The sequence below is a fragment of the Podarcis cretensis genome (assembly GCF_951804945.1).
Source record: "Podarcis cretensis genome assembly, chromosome: 3".
Classification (NCBI taxonomy): Eukaryota; Metazoa; Chordata; class Lepidosauria; order Squamata; family Lacertidae; genus Podarcis; species Podarcis cretensis.
The window spans coordinates 61358851-61382383 of NC_137172.1; the positions used below are offsets into that span (position 1 = coordinate 61358851).

The 23533-nt window shown below is 41.5% G+C and overlaps 1 protein-coding gene across 4 annotated transcripts in view; it reads right to left on the reverse strand.

The window, feature by feature from the left end:
• Positions 1-23533, reverse strand: part of PHACTR2 (phosphatase and actin regulator 2) — a 92167-nt gene that overhangs the window by 31310 nt on the left and 37324 nt on the right. For all 4 annotated transcript variants that reach the window (XM_079970962.1, XM_079970964.1, XM_079970963.1 and 1 more), the window contains one exon: positions 2635-2802. In XM_079970962.1, the coding sequence (XP_079827088.1) occupies positions 2635-2802 (168 nt within the window). The remainder of the gene's footprint in view (positions 1-2634; positions 2803-23533) is intronic.

The following is a 23533-nucleotide window of genomic DNA, read 5'->3' on the forward strand; positions in this document are numbered from 1 at the left end:
TGAATACAGAAGGCATGCCTTGCTATTTGTATGTGAAGTTACTATGACCAAAGTATTTGTACACAACTGGGATTGTATCTTTGTGAAATATACCTGTGTTCATAGAGTTGGGAAGCTAGAGTGCGGATGTGTCAAGGTGGTAGCTCAGCTCACATAGAAGGTGTTGTTAAAGATGGGAAGTCTTTTGAAAAACGGGATGGGGGGACTTGAATGCACAACTGTATAAATATAACACACTGCATGGGCCTTTCCTAAGGATAAGCATCTCTTTACAACGGACATATACACCATTTTAAAAAAGGTGGTCTCTTTCATCAGAACATTTCAGTTCTCCTGCAATCCCACAGTTCAAGAAGGCCCCTTCTTTCTATCTGACAGCTCTGGCTGGCATTTATATGTCTGCTCAAGTAAACATTTGCCCTATGTGCTCAACAGAGAGCCAGTGTGGTATGGTGCTTAGAGGGCTGGACTGGGACCCTTGGGACCTGGGTTCAAATCCCCACTTGGTGATGTTGGACCAGTACCTGCCTCTCGGACTAACCTACTTCACAAGTTGTTGTTGGGATTAATTGGGAGGGGAGAGAGGAAGAACCACCGTGAGTTCCTTGGAGTTAAATGTGGATATAAATAAATAAATATATAAATGTATTATTAATTCTTCACTTTAAGAGTCCCCAACCATGCTATTCAGCAGCTGTTAAATCCTCAGGCTCTCTTAATTATGCCGTTCTTATTTTTTAAAAAGCACTAATCCAACATTCTGAAATACATCCAGATATTTTTGCTTCTCAAAGGTAGACCTGCAGATTCTGCATTTAGCTTCGAACTTCCCCTCTGGGATTATAGCATTTGATGCAATCAGAGCCAGACGTGGCTTCTGCTCCACCCCCTCCACTTTCCCTATGGATATTCAAAGGAACATCTTTCACTCTAGCCGATAAACTACTGAAATCTCTTCCTCTTCCGAAAGCAGAAACTGATAAGATCCTTCCTAAAGTTTGTTTTTTAGGATGACAAAACTGTGTTTGCTCAGCTTTGCAAAGCGAGCGGCTTGGCAGCACAGATTCAAGATCTACATGGAAAACATGTTACCAAAGAGGGGGGGAAATCCATTCATCATTCCCACATCAGTACAAGTTATTTCCATAAGAAACCCTCCATAATTTTAACTGCCCGTATCATGTGCTGTTTACATAGATTTATTCAGCTGCTGGCACAGTATGATCACCTTCCAATATATTTTTGTAAGAAAACTGAGCAATCCATCCAAGACTGCACCTTTCAATACATGCTGTTTTTCACTCGCCTAATACAAAACAATCAGATTCCCACCCCTGCCCAAGTACTCTGGCTGAGGGCCAGACCACAACACGTAGCTGCATGTTGCATTCCCCTGAGTCCCCCCCCCCCTTGTTATTTTAAAAAAGCAAAACAAACTAGTAAGCAAAATAAGCTTTGGCAGTCCCCTATCTGAAGTGAAAGAACAATGGGAAAGAGTGCTTAAAAGTTTTCCTCTCAAAACTGCTCCTTGAGGGGGACCCCATTAGAGCAATGTTACATGTATGAGCATAACTGGTAAAATAATATGGCACAAGCACACTACAAATATGATCTCCCTTGTCCAAGTACAAAACATAACTAAATGCAAATGAATGCCAGTCGAGCCACAGAGGGAAGGTACTGCACAGTATCAGGATCCTACCCTTTGTCTCTAAGGGCGTTATGCTCAGGATGCTTTTATTTCAATTGGGCTTTCCGCTGATGATTAAGGACCCATATCCAACTACATATATATAAGCTCGCTTTTAAGAAATCCTACAAAAGTAAACAACAGGTTCCAGGAAAATAAGTCTGCAAATGTTTTCTTGGGAATGTTCCTGCTTACATGTTTATGTTCCAAGACTTAAATACATCACACCAGGCACAGAAGCAACCTATTGTAAGCAGTGCTTTCTGAATCTAGTTCTGCTCTAATAGACCAGAAAAATGAAAAGTACTTTTTGAAGGTGACATTTGGAAGAACAGATTGGATGTCCGCATTCCATATAACTGTAAAAAGAGAGAATTAATGCCTGCGTACCTTACAGGGGTGTTTCCAGGTGCTGTGAGATGCTTTTAATGTGATTTACAGTTTGGCAAGAACTACAAAACATAAGTTGTTTTACTATTAAAATTTCCCATGTTGTAAAAAAAAAATACCACTGTGGTCAGGTACATTTTAATTATGTCTCCTTTGTTATATCACCACACTGCCTGATCTTCTCTCTCTCTCTTTTTTTTTTTTGTCCAAATCTATTAGACATCAGAACAATTCTTAACTGGTTCAGTGTGTCTGGGAAGAAATTTAGTCCATGAGCGAGAAAGATGGGTGGGTGGAAGAGGCCAAGAAGAGGAATGGAAGGTTAACAGGTTATTAAGACAATGGTGACAGACAGAAATTGGCAAGGGACTAGAACAAATTGTCTTAAAGAGACCATAGGCTGGGACTGACAGCAAGCAGAAAAAAAAGTTACATAATATGCACAGAACAAGTCACACAATCTTATTTTGAATTGGTATGGAATAATGCAACTAATCAACAATAACCTTTTCCAGTCACCACCAAGTAACCTCTGCCACTGCCCAAAGTGATACCTGCTGATGTTTCTTTAAATTTTTCACTGGTCTTCTTCTTCCGCCACTTCCATGGTTTGAAGATTTTGCCAATAGTAGAAAGTTTGCCTTTCCTCTTGAAAGAAGGACTTCGGGATGCTGGGTTTGGCCCATCTGAGTTTGCAATTGATGTCTTGTCTATCCCATCAACTATATATATAAAAACAAACAAACCAGCAAGCAGCATGTTAGGTTACCAAAACCTGTAGAACAACAGTCATTTTTTAAAACACGCAAAATAATGAGGAGAAAAATAGCAGCCAGTTCACAGTATGTGGCAATATACATTTAACACATTCTAAATAACTTCAGACATACCTAACAATGAAAATGTGATTACGGTAAGTATCACAAAATATGTGTAAGTACATTCTAGTTCAGAACTGTAAAAGATAACGGCAAATGCTGAACCAGCACTCTGAATAAATCCAGAACCCAAGCAGCCTTCCAGATATGCTAACATCAAACTTTCAGCATTATGTTGTAAACAGCAAGGTCTAACATAATTAATATTCAAATCAAAGCTGCTATTCTTAGTACTCCAGGTACCACATGCTGCTCCAAAGTGCCACAAGTGCCACATTGTCTACTGCCCCACTTTTATGGTGAGCCCGTTAAAAAGCAACAAACAAATGTGGCATGTGAGGCACACAAAGAAATGTCAAACATGGAGGATGGACAATATAACTACAAAATGTAGATACAAGTTCAAAGTAACATGGCTGTGTCATTAAAAGCACTTGTAGATCCTACGAAAAATATCTATTTCCAAGTTTAGCATAATTTAACATTTTCCAGATTTCAGTTGTTCCCTAAAAGCAATCCAGGATTCAAAAGCACTGAAGTGTGCTTGATTTTCTCTGAGTTGTACCTACAGAATCTACAATTAACTTTTATTACATGGACTACAAGTGACTAAGGAATGCTATCATTTTTATTGTCTGTGATCAGTACACTTAGGCAATGTAAAGAGCACAAGCCCCTTTGCTCTTTAGACCTCATCGTTTTAAAAAAAACTCTCTCCTTCCTTCTCTAGAACCCTCATGACTCAGACATCCTCTTTACTGCTGTACTGTTACACAGGATATTTTTAGGCAATCCATCCTGTCATTATTTTTCACCAGACAATGCTATTCAGCTTCTCACAAAAGCACCCTAATAGCTATGTATGCAGATAACAGTTTTGATGAAGGAATGACAAGCATAGGTCAGTGATAAGCTGCAGAGGCCAGGAATATCTATAGTTATTATTTTATCATTTGTTTATATAGCACTTCTAATATGCACCACACTTGACAAACAGGACAGAGCACAGAATGTCCAGCTGAGAACAGAGAAGGGAGAAAAGCAGGGGCACAACACAGCAGCAGAGGCCAGAAGGAGCAGCAGCTAAGAGACAGTCACAAGAGCAATGCAGGAAGGACTACACATTGTTTAGCAACTTCCTACATAGGTACATTAGAACTGAACCTGTTATCAGCCACATTTGCTCTCCACCTATCTACACACATCTCTCCAACTAGTATCAGAGGGTCACAAGTTTGTTAAACCTTCAGATCATTCTGTTTTATTATGCTGTTATTTCACAGGCAGTCTCACCAGGCCCTAACAAAATATTAATTCATGGTGCCCAAGGCCTGGTTCATATATTCATTTCACCTGATTTCTCTACACTTACCTTAACATATACCTATGCCTCAATGCAGTCTTCCCATCCCATATCCCTGTCCTCCCATTCCTTGTCATGGCATGGTCCATGGAATGCCCATGCACCTCAGGAAAAGCAGCGAAACACAGGGTTCTGCTATGCCTATATGGATCATTCCACATGCAGGCAACTGCACTGGCAGTGGGCTGGATCAAACTCTGTGATAAAATATGAAAGTTCTCTCTGTGGTGGCTCGTTCACAAATGCAATTCATCACTTGATTTATAGTAATGAAGTCAGGAATGTGCATTTTGCATCAACCCTAATGCAGCTTAATCAACATATTCACAGAACTTCATACTGTTCCAGTTCAGCAACAAGAACAATTCATAGTCTTAGTTTGCATACACAATGGTACCTCGGGTTACAAACGCTTCGGGTTACAGACTCAGAAGTAGTACCTTGGGTTGAGAACTTTACCTCAGGATGAGAACAGAAATTGCGTGGCGGCAGTGGGAGGCCCCATTAGCTAAAGTGGTACCTCAGGTTAAGAACAGTTTCAGGTTAAGAACGGACCTCCAGAACGAATTAAGTTCTTAACCAGAGGTACCACTGTAACGCTAAACTATGGTTTAGTCACTAAGCCAGGGATGCAAGGATAAGCTGAAATGAGCCTCAGGCTCATGTGCCTCCCAGCCTAACTCCACCTCTGGTGTGGCTACAAGGAGACTGGAAGCTTCTGCTTCCATTTTTGATTAATGCTCAATGGAGGTGATTTAGCTTTGGAAACAAAACAGCTTCGTAAACTTAGGTTTTGAAGTTGACTCAGTTTCAATTAACTATTGCTGAGACATCCAGGTTGAGACCATAACTGTCAAGTGTCCCTTATTTGAAGGGACAGTCCCTTATTCTAGCGCCATGTCCCGCTGCTGTCCCTTATTGATGGATGTCCCTTAAATGTCCCTTAAATGATGTCCCTTAAATTTCAAAGGAAGCAGCTCCTCTCCCTCCCTCCCTGCTGGCCAGGGAGGAGGGAGGGTCCAACTGTGTTGCTTGGCTGTGCTGCTCACCCAATAAGAAGTCTAAGAACGACTGGGGGGGTGGAGCTTGCATGCCTTGTGTGTGGCTAGTTAATGCAAGCTGAGGGTTTTTTTGAATGCTGGACACCATTTTGTTGCACGTGCTGCTGCAAACTTTGCAGTGCAAAGCCAGGCCGGGGAGCCATCTTTAGTTGAGGCTGCATAGGCCTTGTGGTGCATGTGATTCAGATTCTATTCAGTTGAACCTCTGGTTACAAAGTTGGTTGGACAGTGTTCTCAAAGCTACCCAGCATGAGTTTGACCAGACTGCAGGAGAACAGGAAGACTGGAGTGCCTGGAACAGGTGAGGCTGCAGGTCCCTTATTTTGGCTGCTGGTCCCTTATTTTCAAGACTGCTGGTCCCTTATTTTCAAATCTGTAAGTTGACAGCTATGGTTGAGACATTATGACAAACTGCAATATTGTAAACCACCCTGTGATCCTTGGGTGAAGGGTCGTAAATGACTCAAAATAGTCTAACATAGAAGTGAAAGCTTCTAAACTCTTCCTTGGAGTTATGGAAGAGATAGTGGGGAGAGCAAAATCTCAAGAGTCACTTACCATTATGTGCGAACACAGCCACATAGTTTCTCACAGAGCAGCCCAGTTTAAATTATATTTTTGTTCCTATCTCCAGAACAAACCTCTACAGAGTTTTATTAGAGAAAGCATTGCTATATACAAGTTGCAGAGAACCCCCTTGCCCATTTTGTTTTCCAGGACTGAAGAAGAAAAAGAAATATAGCTAACTTGTAATGGGTAGAGTTATACAAAAGATAAGGCTGTACTGTACTTCAAGAGCAGATCAGCACTACTGGCTTCCATGCATTTTTCTTCACCTCGCTATACAACTGTTAACTTCAGGAAGTTCTTTGAGCTAAGTGTTCTGACAGCATTTTAATTAAAGGAAAGGGAAAAGGTTGAGTATTAATGTGGGTGGTTGAATAGTAGTTTCCAGATGGGGCTGCCAATGCTGAAAAATGTTAATTAGGCCTCCTGCTAGAGAAGAGATTAAAAATGTAGGTAGCAGTGCTTGCAAATGAACCCTGATTTCTGCCGTAATATTGAGAAGGTGGGTAGAGAAGATCCTCTCATCTTTCTTGGGTTTATGATATAAAGATGGGGTCTTAACACACACACACACACACACACACACACACATACACACATTCTGTTAAATATTATGATTTTTAACCCTGAAATAGTTCACTGAAAAAACCAACACATTTTACCATAGCAGTGTTTGCTCTTTCAGAGTTCAGAAATGATTTCACAGGATTAATTTTTATGCTTTATAACTTCAGTACACATGGATTATTATTTTTCTTCATATATATATATATATATATATATATATATATATATATAAAATATGTATATATATATTCCCTCCCTTGCTGATTTTCTCTCCTACTTGCTCACCCCTCCCCCACAATATTCCTTGTGAAATCTGGAAACGTTGCTCAACTGCCAAGATAAACCTTTCTGTATGCAACATGCCCTCCTGACTGTTTCAGGAGACACATTCACATGAATAATGTAACATGTGATCCATGGACACAACTATGGCTTGATGCCCAGAGAGGTGGCCATGTCTGTTCTAACAATAATAACAAGTCTTGTGCCACCTTGTACAACCCTTAAAGATTAAGGGTTTTGTCAATAGAACTTAAATCCCACTTAAGACCAACCCTAATAAATGTATTCTGGATTAAGCTGGGGTTGCAATATTTCAAGCAGTGAAAATCTGGACAGAAAAGTTGTTGAGCTTTTCTTAGTTGAACTCTTCTTCTTTTTTCTTTTTCTTTTTTTGCAAAATGCAGTATTCTGGATATGTCCAGGAAATCCCAGATGTACGGCAACCCTAATTAAGCTTTTGTAGGCTGGATGTAACTGGAATAGTCAGAATTGCAGTCAAAATGGAAACTGAAGCCAAAATATCTGCAAAGTCACACATAACATTCTTCATGCATTTGTATCCCCAGGGTTTGTTGGGATATGGAGAAAAGTCCTGACCACATGAACTAGCCTTCTGCCTAATTCCTTTAAGAGTTTCCCCCCTCCCACCACATCATTTGTAACCTGCCAACCTTTTAACCTGCTTAGGTCTAAAAAGAACCCAAAATAGTGCCGAATCAATAGGTATTTGTAATAAACCACAACAGCATGATTTTTTTATATATATACATCTTTCAGCAGTACAACACTAATAATGAAGACTAGATATAAAGAAATGAAACCAAAAACGATACAGAAAAATGCTCTTGTTTGAAAAGCAGAATGTGAAAACCAGCATTTTCGTTCTTTTACCAATAAAAGGAGAAACTAAGAGAGCAAAGCACAGTGTTTATGTATCTTGATTTGGCAGGACATAGATGACATCTTCTCCTCCCGTCAGTTCAACTCATAGTGGTTCTGTGTTTAGCCCGGATCACTTGGTCTCTTCTTGAACTGGCTGACATCCCAGGAAAGTTAAAGCCAGCAAGAGTTGCGCAGAAGGAAAGACTTTGGATGCTCCCCCTAAATTGAACTAAGGGCAGACTCTGACCAGTAACTCATAGGAAACACTGTAATGGTTCAGGAGAGTTTAAAGTGTTTTTTGGACTTTCAAGAGAGGACCTAAAGGAACACCACACGTTTTCTTTGCATTACAGGAATGCAGTGTCTACCAGAAGCTGAGGCTTTTATCATTTGTTTCCTGCAGCTTAACATCAATTTGTCCCTCTCCTTATAAATTCTTAATTCTATAGTTCTGAGAATGTACAGGAAGCTAGAAATGGCTCTGTTCCAGTCACTAGCAACAGGTGAATTAGTCTGCTCACATCAATCCTGCGTGTGTCTTATATTTGCATCCCTGCAATTTGCAGCCAGTGGTTTGAGTCCTGCCATCTGGTGCACCAGAAACAAGTCAGCTTCATCTTACGCATGACAGCGCTTTAGGTATTTGAAGACCACTGTAATGTCTCTCCTTAATCTTCCTTGGAGGTTTTTAAACAGAGGGGGGGGGGGAGGCATCTGCCAGGGATTCTTTAGCTGTGATTCCTGCACTGCAGGGGGCTGGACTAGATGACCCTTGGGATTCTTTCCAACTTTACAATTCTGTAGTTCTATGATTCTCTTCTCCACGATCAACATATTAAACTCTTTCAACTAAGACATAGCTTCCAGACCCCCCATTATTCTGAGTGTTCCCACAGGGACTTATTCCAGTTTGTCCAGGTACTTCTTAAAATTTAGTACCCAGAACTGAGTACTAGCACTCTAAAGGTGCCCCAACCAGCCAAAGTGTTCATATCCAAGGAGGGAAAGCCGCAACAGTTCAAATCACAAGTCCAGTTATTAAAATAATTGTTTCATTCCTTAAAACCACTGTTCACAGTACGAAATTAATTGCCCAACAGAGTTCCCTCCCCCAAATCAGCTTAACACTTTATTCAGATTAAATGGGATAATCAATCTTGTTGCTAGCCTGCTGGTGGTTACTCTTTAATAGCAATCACAGCTAAAATAATTCTAAATCTGATTCACATTTATTGGGTAAAATGATGTTAAAGAGTTGTGGACAGCAGATTTTTGTTAAAACAAATCAACTGATGATGGACAAAATATCCAAAATATGGTTAGGTATCCTCAAAAATGTATCCAATGTTAAAAATCTGCTACCTTGGTTGGATATTGATGTATTTGCCACGTGACATTCCAAATCAGGAGCACAGCATCTAGAGGTGGAATATTAGATGTAACGTGGTGCTTTCAGCCATGAAGGCTTGTTCTGCTTTTTTCATTAAAAAAAGTCTAGGACAGGGCTGCAAGTGGTCTCTAAAAGAGAGAAGCTTAAAAGTTCTCATGAGAACCCACTCAGCCACAATTTCCATGTAAACTCTTATGCCTACGGAAGCAAGATTGAAGCCCAAAAATGTATGACACCACTTCTGGTGGTTGCCCGCATCCCCAAGCATCAGTTGACCTTCACTAGGGACCAAGCCTTTAGTACAGCAGGCGCTGCCTTGTGGCACTCCCTACCAGAAGCGCTTCAGCAGGAACCATCCCTTCCTTCTTTCAGATGCTTTCTGAGAACTATATTGTTTGAGGCCTTTGCAATATAAAATGTTCTCTTTTTAACCAATCAGTGGATTGGATGCTTTTTTGCTGATTTTATTCTATGTTGTAAACGCACCTTGATATATTTTTATGAACGTGTGGATTATAATAAACAAAATATTATAAACATCAATTTAATGGTTGACAATTGACTATGGGGTTTTCATAATTCATAATTTCAGAGCAGTCATATCACTGAACCAGGTGCAACATAATTCCAAACCTTCTGTACTTTAATCAAATAAAGTAAAGGTAAAGGACCCCTGACAGTTAAGTCCAGTCCAGTTGCGACGCTCATCTCGCTTTACAGGCCAAGGGAGCTGGTGTTTGTCTGCAGAGTTTTTCCTGGTCATGTGGCCAGCATGATTAAGCCGCTTCTGGCGCAATGGAACACCAAAACCAGAGCAGCGCATGGAAACGCTGTTTACCTTCCCGCCGGAGCGGTACCTATTTATCTACTTGCACTGTTTGGCGTGCTTTCGAACTGCTAGGTTGGCAGGAGCTAGGACCGAGCAACAGGAGCTTACCCTGTTGCGGGGATTCGAACTGCCGACCTTCTGATCAACAAGCCTAAGAGGCTCTGTGGTTTAGACTACAGCGCCACCCGCATCCCTAACTTTAATCCGTAATATGTAGTCTAATCCTGTTTTGTCATAAAAGATGGCTGCTGCAGTGGCTGTGGCTGCACTAGCACCAACTGGTCAATTTCCTACTCTCTGCCAACTCATCAACAACAATGGGTAGTGTTATATGGTCAGTTTGGACTAGCAAAAGATGCTTCTGCTCAAGGAAGGCATGGCCACCCAATTTCCCCCCTCCACCTAGCACACACACAGCACTCTCCAAAAAAACTGCTCCCTAGGCTTGGGGTCGTCACCCAGAACTGTGGAGAGCAAGAAGGAGCACTTTCTGCTAGTACAAAATCACCAATGGATACAACTCAAAGGTTGACATAAAAGTATCAAAGGAACTATGACAGCAACCTGTCCAAATAATTCAGTTTGCCAGCTTTAAATTTTAGATCACATTTGGTCATGTGCAAAGGTATATAGTTGCTGTTTTTAATGAATCTTTTTTCTCTTTGAAGAAGAACAGGGATCCTGTCAAGGCCAATGATGGTTCCTTTCCTACAGAACAGAGGAAGCTGAGCCAGTCAGAGACCCATTTTATCAGGCATCACATTTCACTCATGGCAAACAGCTGTTTCATTTAATGTTTCCAGTTCTCTACTAAGGAAAGGGGGATGGCGAGGGGCAGGGAAGACAGAAACACACTCAGAGCAGTCTCTCCCGTCCAACTTCTTTACCAAATTAATGCAGAGGTTGAAAAGCCATCCCTGGAAATTAAAGGGCTTAACAACGAAGGACTATAGCTATACGCAATCATCTCTGCATTTAACATCATAAACTGTAATCGCAAATATCAAGATTATAAAAAAGGTTTAATTTACAGAGATTTAAAAAACATAATTTTATGTGATTTAGCTTTTTAATTTTTTATGGATTGTAGGCAAGCAAAAACAACGCAAGCTCCCTTCTCTCCCTCCCCTCCCCCTATGCCAGCTGTCGGCACATCTCAGTCCCATTCTTTCTCACTACAGAAACAGCCAAAGTGGTATGATGGCTCTCTGATGGCCTCCTATGTACCATCATTTCTGTTACAACACTGAAAATGTATCATTGGCATTGTTACTCCTGTCTGGAATGCACTGCTGACATCACCTCTTAGCCATAACTATAAAAACAGAGCAGTTCATTGAAGAAATGTTTATATGGCAAACAATGGCCACACACCACTTGTGACAGAGGGAAACACACAAACACACACAGAGAGAGTGAGCTCTTCTGTCCACAGTTGTTTTCAGGCAGGCATATAACCATCCCACTTCTTCTCCGCTGCGTATAACAGCAAGGCAATGCATTTTTGTCATGGTATTCAGTGTGTACTGTCACCTCTTTTTCTGTTGCCCATGGCAGCCATTTTGTGCTGGCACCTACAGCATTTTTATCCATATATGAGTACCAGCACACCATTGTTTTACCTCAAAAAAGCACTGCTGCAAGGAATGTGCCCACAGTCGCTATCTATGCTTTTTACTGGAATACCAGTAACAGGACTCTACTTACTGTGTAGTAGAGTCATAACACACTTAATGTATTCCTCTGGATGTTTATACATGACTAAATTAAGAAAAAGCACTGTATTCCCTCATTACTAGTAGCATTTGTTTTTATATTTGGTGCCCGGAGCAGGAAGAGTATTAACAGCGTGAAGCTGGAAAAACTCCATAGGAAAAACCACCACATTCACCAGGAGGATTCTGAAACAGATTATTGATATGGCCTCTTCTTGTCTTTGACTCTATTAAATATAGGCTTCTAGTTCATATTCCTAGTTCTTCATTCTTGGTACGTTCAACAGCATCAAGAATTTTCATTCTAATTAATGGTTAGATAAAGGTAAAGGTAAAGGTACCCCTGCCCGTACGGGCCAGTCTTGCCAGACTCTAGGGTTGTGCGCTCATCTCACTCTAGAGGCCGGGAGCCAGCGCTGTCCGCAGACACTTCCGGGTCACGTGGCCAGCGTGACAAGCTGCATCTGGCGAGCCAGCGCAGCACACGGAACACCGTTTACCTTCCCGCTGGTAAGCGGTCCCTATTTATCTACTTGCACCCGGGGGTGCTTTCGAACTGCTAGGTTGGCAGGCGCTGGGAACCGAACGACGGGAGCGCACCCCGCCGCGGGGATTCGAACCGCCGACCATGCGATCGGCAAGTCCTAGGCGCTGAGGTTTTACCCACAGCGCCACCCGTGGTTAGATAGTGGCATATAATTCTAATGATGGTTAAATTTCAGCACATTTAAAATACTCTTCAATATCAAGGGAAGGAAAATGAGAACAAGATCAGTAGAAGACAAAGTAAAGTGCATGTATAAATATGAAGACCTACAGAAGGGACTTGGAAAAGAGTTAAGAGCCTCGGACAGAAGATCACCAGGTTGATGGACTATTTGGAATTGACGGGTGACTGGCAGTATCCGAGACCAGGGAGAAGAGATGGTGGAAGAAGATTGGAAAAAGTTTTAAAGTTTATTTTCAGAAATAGAAATATTGTAAAATTACTGAGTGTTAGAAAAATGTTGGAATGAAATCTTATGGCTTTAGTTGAAATGTTATAAGGAGTTAAGCATAAATAAGCATCATAGTATTAATGGAAAATAAGGGTAAAAATAAGTTAAGATATTTATATGACAGAAAATAGAGAAAGATGGAAAGGAATTGCTGAAACAATTAATAGAAGTGGAATACAAAAAGGGAGGTGAGAGGAGGTCGATGAAACAAGGGTTTGAAAGATAGACTGCTGAAATGGTACAATGTATGTTTTTAAATTGTTTTTGTTTTGTTCTGTTTAGGTTAATGTTGTGTTTTGTATTGTTTATATATTGTATTGTATTGTTTTTTCCTTTTCTTCTTGTTGTTTTTCTTTTTGTCCTTTTTCTTTTCTTTTCTTTTTGTAAGTTTTAAAAGTAATAAATATTATTTTTTTAAAAAAAAATACTCAGAGTTCAAGGCACCAAAACTTTTGGGTATACCTTACCCAAGGATAAAGAATGGTATCTAACCAATGCCTACTCTACTCCGAGTATGGTTTGTTTGTTTTTAAGGTAGAATCTTTAATGCACATGTAAACAGCTAATACTCTCAACATAAGACAAGGGCTTCTGCTGTCACACATCTCTTCCTCCATTTCTAGGTCGTATACTAATGTTTCCTGATTTCAGGGCAAGTCTTCAAAAATGTATTTTACTCCCATTGCTACCCCAAGAAAGACACTAAAGTTTTATGCTTTAATATTTACAGCTGGTATTGTAGGCATGGTGGCTTCAATACAAATTGGCAAACGCTTTAATGGTTTGTGTAAAGTTAAAAACCCTTTAATGGTATGTGTAAAGTTATTCATTTAAAGCCTTGATTAACTGATCACTGGAAAACAGTTTTATCAGGGAGGGCTCAGTTAACAGCATGCTTCTTCATTAATTTATTTTTGCCTGTTTTAGCCTCATAATCAGCGGGGGGAGGGGTTCTAAAAAAAACTTTAGAGGTACTCTCATTTTCCTACTCATATTGAAATACTGCCCCTCAATGAGGCCAAACTTAGATTCACAAAATGTTTGGGATACCCCTAAACATTTATGGAGGGATACACCTGCATCCCTCCATAAAAAAGCACTGCTCACAATAAATGTGAAAACCAGTTTCATATGAATGCTAGGAATGGGGATGGAAAGCCAAATTTTAGTTTGGTAAGAATAAACTTCTTAACTTGTGGAAAATCCATTTAGACCTGTTTTATGTGGAAAAGCAAAAGAACTACAGGTGAACCTAATTTACTGTCAAGTAATCCAAAAGTAGGGACGCGGGTGGCGCTGTGGGTAAAAGCCTCAGCGCCTAGGGCTTGCCGATCGAAAGGTCGGCGGTTCGAATCCCCGCGGCGGGGTGCGCTCCCGCTGCTCGGTCCCAGCGCCTGCCAACCTAGCAGTTCGAAAGCACCCCCGGGTGCAAGTAGATAAATAGGGACCACTTACTGGTGGGAAGGTAAACGGCATTTCCGTGTGCTGCGCTGGCTCGCCAGATGCAGCTTTGTCACGCTGGCCACGTGACCCGGAAGTGTCTCCGGACAGCGCTGGCCCCCGGCCTCTTGAGTGAGATGGGCGCACAACCCCAGAGTCTGTCAAGACTGGCCCGTACGGGCAGGGGTACCTTTACCTTTACCTTTAATCCAAAAGTACAGTGCAGATCTTACATTTTCATACCTCAAAGAGAAAGTGTGTGCGCATTACCAGTTGCTAAAACAGAAGTCAAGCTGGGGGATGACAAGGAACAATCTGGGCTGGATCACTACACTGTGATTCATGCTTGCAGTTTGAATGCGTGAACTCATCTTATCAACGCTTGAATTCTTCCTAATATAAATGTTCCATCTGGCATTTGTTTTCTCTAGGCACCAAACTAGGCATAGCCTATGCATATGTTAGTCATGTGTAGGGCAACATGCTGAATCAGGAGCAAGGCTAGGCTTTTTTACCCTGTCTCCAACATCTCATCTGATTTCTCCGACAATGCAGCTGGCTGTAAAGAAACTTAAGCGTGTGAGCGAGCTCTTGATCACATGTGGGTCCTCTGCGCAACTGAGGCACTAGGACAGACAACCATGTGCAATGTGTGGTCAACAAGAGAAAAGCAGATGGGATGACGACAGTGAGGCTAAAAACACGACCCCACTCCTGATTCGACATGGCTTTGCCCTACATGCAAGTAAGTCATGCATGGGGCTATGACAGTGGCAGATCATAAACAGATGCCCTCATACTTAAATGATCATAAGAGAAATCTCATACTGAGGAATATTTAAAGTATTAAGGAATTACTGCAGTGTATTATATGTAGGGCTGTGGAATGCTCTCCCCTGGGTAGTTCAGCTGGTGCCTTCATTATACACCTTTAGCCGCCAGGTGAAAACAGACCTCTTTAAACAGGCCTTGGGCTGATTAACTTCCTATGCCCTATTAAATGTGTTTTTGGAAGGGGAGAGGGGGGAGGGGAGAGGGGAGGGAGTTTTTGTTTTTATTATGTATTTTGTGTTTTTATCTTGTATTTTTATGCTGTAAACCATCCTAAGATCTACAGATGAAGGGCAGTATACAACTGTAATTAATTGATTAAGTGATTAATTTGGGGAAAGTACACTGGCAGAAAAAGGCGGCCACAATAAACCAAAACCCAGATGCTAGGTCATATAATATATTTAAATTTATTTTATTTTATTTTGACCAGAACAACGGAGGCCAGGTACGCATCAGTTAGGTTGAGGAAATGTTTGGTTTGCTGATGTGAACCAAACTGGTCCGTACTGACTTGGATCCTTGCACATTCCCCTCACCAACCAATAGACATTTGATCCAAGAAAGAAAGAAAGTTAAGCAGACAACAGAGATGTGATTTTAATTTCATTGCAAATACCTTCTCTGTGTCTTGCCAGTAACGAAGAAGCTGGTATGGAAGGAAAGAACAAGCTGTTGAATCTATGAGGTTTTTGTTTTTGTTTTTTTAAACCTTTTCTCCCGCAATGTTTCAGCATATTCTCATTTTTAAGTGGCTTATAGCACATAATTAAAATAAAATAAATTAACTCCCAAGTTATAGCAATGTATTCTGCTTCACAGAAACATGTGTTTAAAAAATCAGGAGCCAGAAGTAGTTATTTTTATACTATACAGTTTTAAATGGTTTCCGAACAAGTAAGTTTATCTTTCTCATGCATTTAAAAAGGAGTGGTTGGTGACATTTTTAAACCCATCAAGGCCTAACAAAAGGTTAGTCACCAGTATTTTGCAAAACATTCTTTATCTGATTCTATTCCTGTTTCTGCACACTGTCAACTATTTCTTTCCTTTTAAGTTTACAGGGTGTTTTTTTTGGGGGGGGGGGTAGTGCTTTAAGTAAGTAGCCTGGAAACTCTGGCAATTCATACCCTAAGACTACAACAGCAGCCTACCAAATAAATATCCGCTTTGCCAAATCCATAACCCTACATTACACATACAAATGTATTCTGCTAGCAGCACTTTGCAGAGTGGAGCAACAAGGGAATATTGCACTCATTTTCTATGACATCACAGTCAAAACAGAATCCACAGGCAGATTACCATTCATTAACACTCCTCTAAATTTATGTACCAGAAATGTGTCCAATTTAAGAAGGGATGTGTGTATGCATGCCACTGTTCCATACTAACACTTCAGTAGTCCTGCCTTCAAACATATAAATATGGGGTGCAACAGTGTGAGCTTAATTTGGCAAAATATTGAAAGGAAAAACACCAGAACAAAGGAAGGGGGAGAGGTCGGGTCATGGCCTAGGAAGAGTCCTGCGGGCCAGACAGAGAAGCCTAGAGGGCTGTTCTCCACCCCGGAATATAGACTTCTATTTATATCTCGCTACCTGAGCTGTAGGGAATCAGGTGGCGCTGTGGGTTAAACCACAGAGCCTAGGACTTGCCGATCAGAAGGTCGGCGGTTTGAATCCCCACGACTGGGTGAGCTCCCATTGCTCGGTTCCTGCTCCTGCCAACCTAGCAGTTTGAAAGCATGTCAAAGTGCAAGTAGATAAATAGGTACCACTCCGGCAGGAAGGTAAACGGCGTTTCCGTGTGCTGCTCTGGTTCGCCAGAAGCGGCTTAGTCATGCTGGCCACATGACCTGGAAGCTGTATGCTGGCTCCCTCGGCCAATAAAGCGAGATGAGCGCCGCAACCCCAGAGTCGGCCACGACTGGACCTAATGGTCAGGGGTCCCTTTACTTTTACCTTTACCCTGCCTGAGTGAAGTCCTCTGAAATCCCATAGATTTCAAAGGCAGAATAAAACGCATCAATGAAAAGTTTCAAAAATGCTGGCAGGGCAATCCTATGCACCAGTGACATATGAGGGAGGAAAGCTGTTGTTTCTGTGCCAGTGGGGCATCACTGTATCCTACACTCACTCAGCCGAGGAGGAGGCTGAAAAGTAGGAACAAAGACAATCAGAAAATGGCATTAAAATAGCAGACACCACCCACCAGCATCACCAAAGCCTCCCAATCGTAGTCTGTGCCAAACATGATGCCCACCCACACACACAAAGGGAGACAATGAACTCAAGATGGCAACTTATCCCAGGTTCGCTGTACACACAGTACTTAAAATGATGACACAACACTCCCAGTGTCACAGCAAACAATGACGGCCTTACTTCCAAGTTCTACAAACACAGGTTTGAATCTCCTTGCACTGCTTACAACCACCATTTTGGAGCACAGAACACAGGCAATAAATGAGAGTGTACACAAACACACAGAGCGCACACACAAGGCATTAAGACCCAATTTAAGGGTGGAGAGAACCCACAGGAAGGGGCCACAACACACAATAAACACACTGCCAGGAGCAGGCTCCAGTGACTTAATGCATATAGCAGGGAGGCAGCAAGCAAAGACATTAGATTAAGCCTCATCAGGAGAAAGTCGAGAACATCCCTTATTCACCTTTTTGCATGCATAGCCAAAAAACCATCATGTCAGGGGCAAACATCAGGGAGTAAATGTGCTCCTGACCTGTGCTGTCCCTGTCCTGCCCATACTGATATCTTAGACTGCATCAATAATCAGGCTCAAAGTAGCTTCAGTCTCTTTCCCAACAGTACTCTTGTGATAGTATACCTATTGGCTTTATGACTGTGGCAAATGGAAAGTTGTTTACTGTACTTTTGAATTCTTATGAGCTTTATTTATAATCAAGGGAAAGACAGTATTGTAGAAGTGCAATTTTCCTTAAAGAACAGGTCAGATAACATCAGAAATCATAAGCTGACACAGAAAGGAGCTCACCAAAAATCCCAAATACAGAGAAACAGGAGTTTTTGTGTGTGTGCTACAGGGATCTTTTTCTTGTAATAGTTTTTTGACTGTCTAATGTGCTGCTTCAGCCAAACACTTATGAGGTGTGTGCTCATACTCTTGTGTCAAAGTGCCACTACAAGGCAACTGAACTCTGGCAACAATTATTCTCAGTTGGTATGTTCTATACTAGCAGTGGCTGACCAAGGGTGGTTCTCCAGATGTAGCTGACTACAACTCCCAGGGGCCTTCATCAGCATGGCAAATGGTAGTTTGTAATCCACAAAAATCAGGAGAGCTACAGTTTCCCCACCCCTATTCCATACACAGAAAAAGACCTGAAACTCATTGGTAAATCCAATAGAGTACAAAAAGCAGATGTTGCAATACCATAGTCAGTTCTTCCTTGCTCTCCATCAACCCCAATTTAGTAAGGACATCAATGTTTTTCATGATGGGTGCTCATGTTATCTTACAATGCTAGGAAATCTTGATCCACTGCATAGTGATGCCAAAGATCAAAACGGATCACAAAAGCATCTCAAGGAGCTCAAGCAAAGGCACTGGCAAGAGCCATTTGTTTTCCTCTAAACTTTATTCCCTAAGGCCTCATCAGAAAACGCAACATAGATGCTTTCACCATTTGGTAGTTCTTTCTGATTCTTTACATGCACTGAGGGTCAGGGCAACTGAACACCTATTTTTCTCAATGACTATTTCTCACCAACTCCACTAAGAAAAATACGTGAAATCTTGAGCAGAGCACCAGTGAGGGAAAGGGACCTATTTATCCAGGGCTAGAAAACCTCTTATGAGCTGAGACTGAGAGCCATATTTTCCCCATGGAAAACTTTTGGGAGGCAAATTCAAAAAGTGGGTGGGGATAGGCCCACATAATCACACACAAGCAGGTGCACAGATACACACTTTTTTACCAGCTACTTGTCAGTTCAAAATTCACATCCAGCATCTCCGAAAGGATAGCAAGCTCTGACAGAAAGATTGCATGCTCTATCAAAAATCACTGGAGAATCCAAAAGAATCAACACGATCACACACTCTGTGTTTTCCTTCCTACAGGAAGACCAAGCCAGATTCTGTGCCGAAATCAGACCTGAAACATGTGCACTTATTTGCAAGTTTTCACAGATCTTCTGTTATAGGTATAGCTCTCAAAAATATATCCACAATCTGTGGTACAACATATGGAGGAACAGATATGTGAAGCCGTTATCTAGGGGCCAAATCTGAATTATTCTGTCAGTATTACTATCATCTATTATAGTAGAGGCCTAGGATGTATCCAGTTTATCTATTCTCTAGCATTTGTGTTATTTTTATGCAACTTCAACCAATACAGTATTCACTTGTTGGGGTAATTATTGTTACTATTTCTCTAAAACAAGGAGTACCTTTGCTACAGTATTTGTAAGTAGCTGTCAGTGACATGATTACTCGGTCAGCATAAGACCAACTTCCTCTGTGTGCACATAGGAAAAATGCTTTTGTTATGTTCATAAACAGGAAGTCCCCAACCCCAGGAGATCTAAGAGTGAACTAGCTGAAAACCAAGCTAGCTTTTGACCTAAGATACTGCCTTCATTGAATGCCAAACACAACAGCAGGATTCTATGGGCTAATAACTATTTGATTACAGGAGAGAGGAAACATTTTGGTCCCATCTTCCCAGTAAGAAAACACCCTGACAAATAAAAAGGCTTGGTTATCAAAATGACCAGTTCCAAGGGATCCAAGCATTACTTTGTGAAGAATTATTACGGAGCATTACTCCTTTGAAGCTTTTGATGACCACAAGCATGCTTTATACAGTATATTAGTAAGCAAGAGAAAAACACAGTATCTAACCCATCCAACATCCTTTAACTTTAGAAAAACTTTTAAACATAATTTCTTGAAAGGACACAAGAAGAAGAGTAAGTTATGCAAAACTCTTAGATATTTTTGACTGAATATTTTGACTGATTATTTATCTAAACATTTATATCTTACGTTATACCTGAAGCTCTCAAAAGCAACTTACAGGTAAGCATTGTAACTAAACAACCAAAAATACAATTAACACAGAATCATATACTTTATGTTAAAGACCATTATCTTTTTTTAAAAAAGACAGTATACTAACTAGAAAACCCTGCCTCTGGAGTCACATCTCCAGCCATTTCTGGAACAGAGTAGAAAATTAGCTTGTTGGGCTTCTCTTGGAAGTAAATTCTACAATGAGGCAAAAACCAGCACCTGTTCCTGGATATGGCTGCCATCTTCATTTCAGAATACAGGTGCATTCAAAGCACACCTACTCTGATGATCTCAAAACATCTAGGGGTAAATATAAGAAAAGCACTTTGAGGGAATTTATCATAGCTGATGACCAATACAAACGCAAGCAATGGTGGTGGGAGGTCGGGAGGCAATTAGAAGATACCAGAAATGGGAGATTGAATTTGTATAAAGGCAATCCTCATTTTGCATGGAGGTTACATACTAGACCTCCACACACATCAGTGGGGCCTGCATAAAATATTCCACCCTGCCTTTTTAGTGACGTTTTAGGATCACCTCCAGGTTCTGCAGTGTATGCATGTGTGCGGCTGCACGTCAATCAAAACATACAGAAAAAATACAGAAGTTGCCTGTATTTGGTCCTGCCCTCAGAGATCTGTAAATTATCTAATATATATTGTAGAAGTCTTTAAAAACTTGGTTTTCTTTTCAGCTTCAAAGCTGCCCATGGACGTCCTACTCCATAATTTCTTTTTCCTGGATTTCACTGTATCCTACTCTGAAAATTGTCACTGCATTTTATTACTTGAAATACTGAACACATTCTTCCTTCACAGACAGGTTTTTGTTCCTTAACATGCAGTTTCTTAGCAGCACAGCCCTATACCCATGTGGCTGTCCTTATGGCCCAACACACAGATATCCTCACCAGTGTTGGAAACTGAGATATGAAAGCTAGGAGCTAAATGGCACCTTAAACCTAGATAATGGGTGCAACAACAGAATGTCTAGGCATGCTTTTTATAACCAGAATAAAAGTTGAAAATGAATGAACTGCAGCTAAAATATTATGTTCATTTTACACAGGGTCCAGTCTGTCCCCTGCCTACCCCCTCTAATATACTTAAGAGGGTCTCTTCTCCAGTCTTCAGAGAATAGCTGGAAGTGGGGCAGCAGAAAAAGGTCCTCCCCTCCTTCCACTCTGCAGTTTAAATCTGAAATCTTAGGTGCAGTACTGTGCCCAGAGCTCAGAAACTGCTTGCACTAATGAAATTCCGTGTTACAAAATGCACCTAGAACAATGGGTGTTTTGAACACTGATCCTCCCAAGATGATCACACTGCACAATCTACCTACCGCCTTCTGTGCAAAAGGACATGCAGCAAATTATGTGTCCACTTAAAGGTAAAGGTACCCCTGACCATTAGGTCCAGTCACGGACGACTCTGGGGTTTCATGCTCATCTAACTCTATAGACTGAGGGAGCCGGCGTTTGTCCGCAGACAGCTTCCGGGTCATGTGGCCAGCATGACTAAGCAACTTCTGGCGAACCAGAGCAGCACACAGAAACGCCATTTACCTTCCCGCTGGAGTGGTACCTATTTATCTACTTGCACTTTGACGTGCTTTCGAATTGCTAGGTGGGCAGAAGCTGGGACTGAGCAACGGGAGCTCATCCTGTCACAGGGATTCTGATTGGCAAGCCCTAGGCTCTGTGGTTTAGACCACAGTGCCACCCACGTCCCCTTTGTGCCCACTTACACAGCTCCTTTTGCTTTGCTATCTCCAGATATCTGAGCACACTATGGATATTTCATTCTAAAAACAGACATCACCCTTGTAGTGGTTTCCCTTTAGCCATATCAAATCCAGCAGTTCTCAAAAGCTTAAAATTTTGATTAGCTGAAATACTACACTCAAACAGTCTATCCGAGGACCACTCATCGCACTGACATCTATAAAATGTTACAGATTTTATGATTTAGACAAAGCATCTGAAACACACCTGTTAGACAAACAGATGTATGTCACAAAAAACTTTACCAGGTGAGCAAGTAGGACACACTGTAGGATTTGTCTTCTTTTATGTTGAAAATCTAGGCCTATCTTACTGAGGGCCAATGTCCTCAGCTGTCAAGTAGGTTACATCTAAGCAAGATTAAAGGCAAAGGTGGTAGATCAGATTGGTAACTGGGAGCTCACAGGTTGACTATGGCTTCTTGAGAGAGTTGCCTGGTCCGCAGCTGCCAACAGCTTGCCCATAAGAACAGCCTGCCAGATCAAGCCAGTGGCCCATCTAGACCAGCATCCTGTTCTCACATTGGCCAGCCAGATGCCTATGGGAAGCCTGCAAGACCTGAGCATAACAGCATCCTTCTCTCCTACGGTTCCCAGCCACTAGTATTCAGAGGCACACTGGCCTCTGACAGTGAAGGTAGAGGCACCATTGAGAGCCTTTTCCTCCACGAATTTGTCTAATCCTCTTTCAAAGCCACCCAAGTTGTTGGGCAGCACTGCCTCTGTTGTTAGCAAATCCCACAGTTCAACAATGTGCTGTGTGAAAAAGCACTTTCTTTTGTCTGTTCTGAATCTTCCAACATTCAGCTTCGTTGGATGTCCGTACGAGAGAGGGAGAAAAACTCCCTCCATCTGTCCTTCCTTTTCCTAAGTGTATGTTGAACTAGAGTGGGAGACTGGCTGTGCAAGAGAGAAGAATTGCCCCCTCACAGACATTCTGGTTTCCCCCTTCCTCTCAGCTTCCCTGGAAGAATTCCAACTAAGGAAGTGTATCTGGACTCCTCCTTCTCCTGACACACCCTGCCTTATCCTAGTTCTTCCAGGAAATGTGGATTTGCAAATCAAGGTGGGGGGAAAGCTTAAAATTATATTAATGGTTTCTTGGTATAAACTGTTTGATTGGAAAGCTTTCTGTAATTTTTCAAATATATAACTCTTCTCGACACAATGCTCCTTACTGCTCCCCTATTCAAGAAGTACTGAGGGAGGGGTATCTGCATTTAAACTGGCCACTATAGAAACACATATTAAACAATATTGTTTATAAAGCATCTAAAACAGTTGGGTGCTGTACAATGATGAGCAATACACAGTAACCACGAAGCTGCCATCAGAGAAGGAAAATATTTAGAGATTCTAGGTCTCTGTGGCCCCAATAGAACTCTCCTTTGATGTCTACCCAACAGTGCTTTTGGCATTCCTTTTCAATAGCAGCCTCCCTTCCTCTAATCCAGCAGTTCTCAACCTGTGGGTCCCCAGATGTTGTTGGACTACAACTCCCATCATCCCTGAGCTCTGGCCTTGCTAACTAGGAGTGATGGGAGTTGTAGTTCAACAACATCTGGGGACCCACAGGTTGAGAAAGGCTGTTCCATGCCAAGTGGCAAAGTGTTCTTAACTGCCATATGGGTCAGGAGTCTACTGTTTTAAGGACTCACACCAGGCATGATGAGTTGGGCTGATTTACATACATCATTCAAGATTTCATCACTCACACCTGACAGGGTGATGTCAAGGGAGAAACAGGAAACACAAGTAACCTACACTTCCTGTTCTTCCACATCTCTGCCACACATATGAA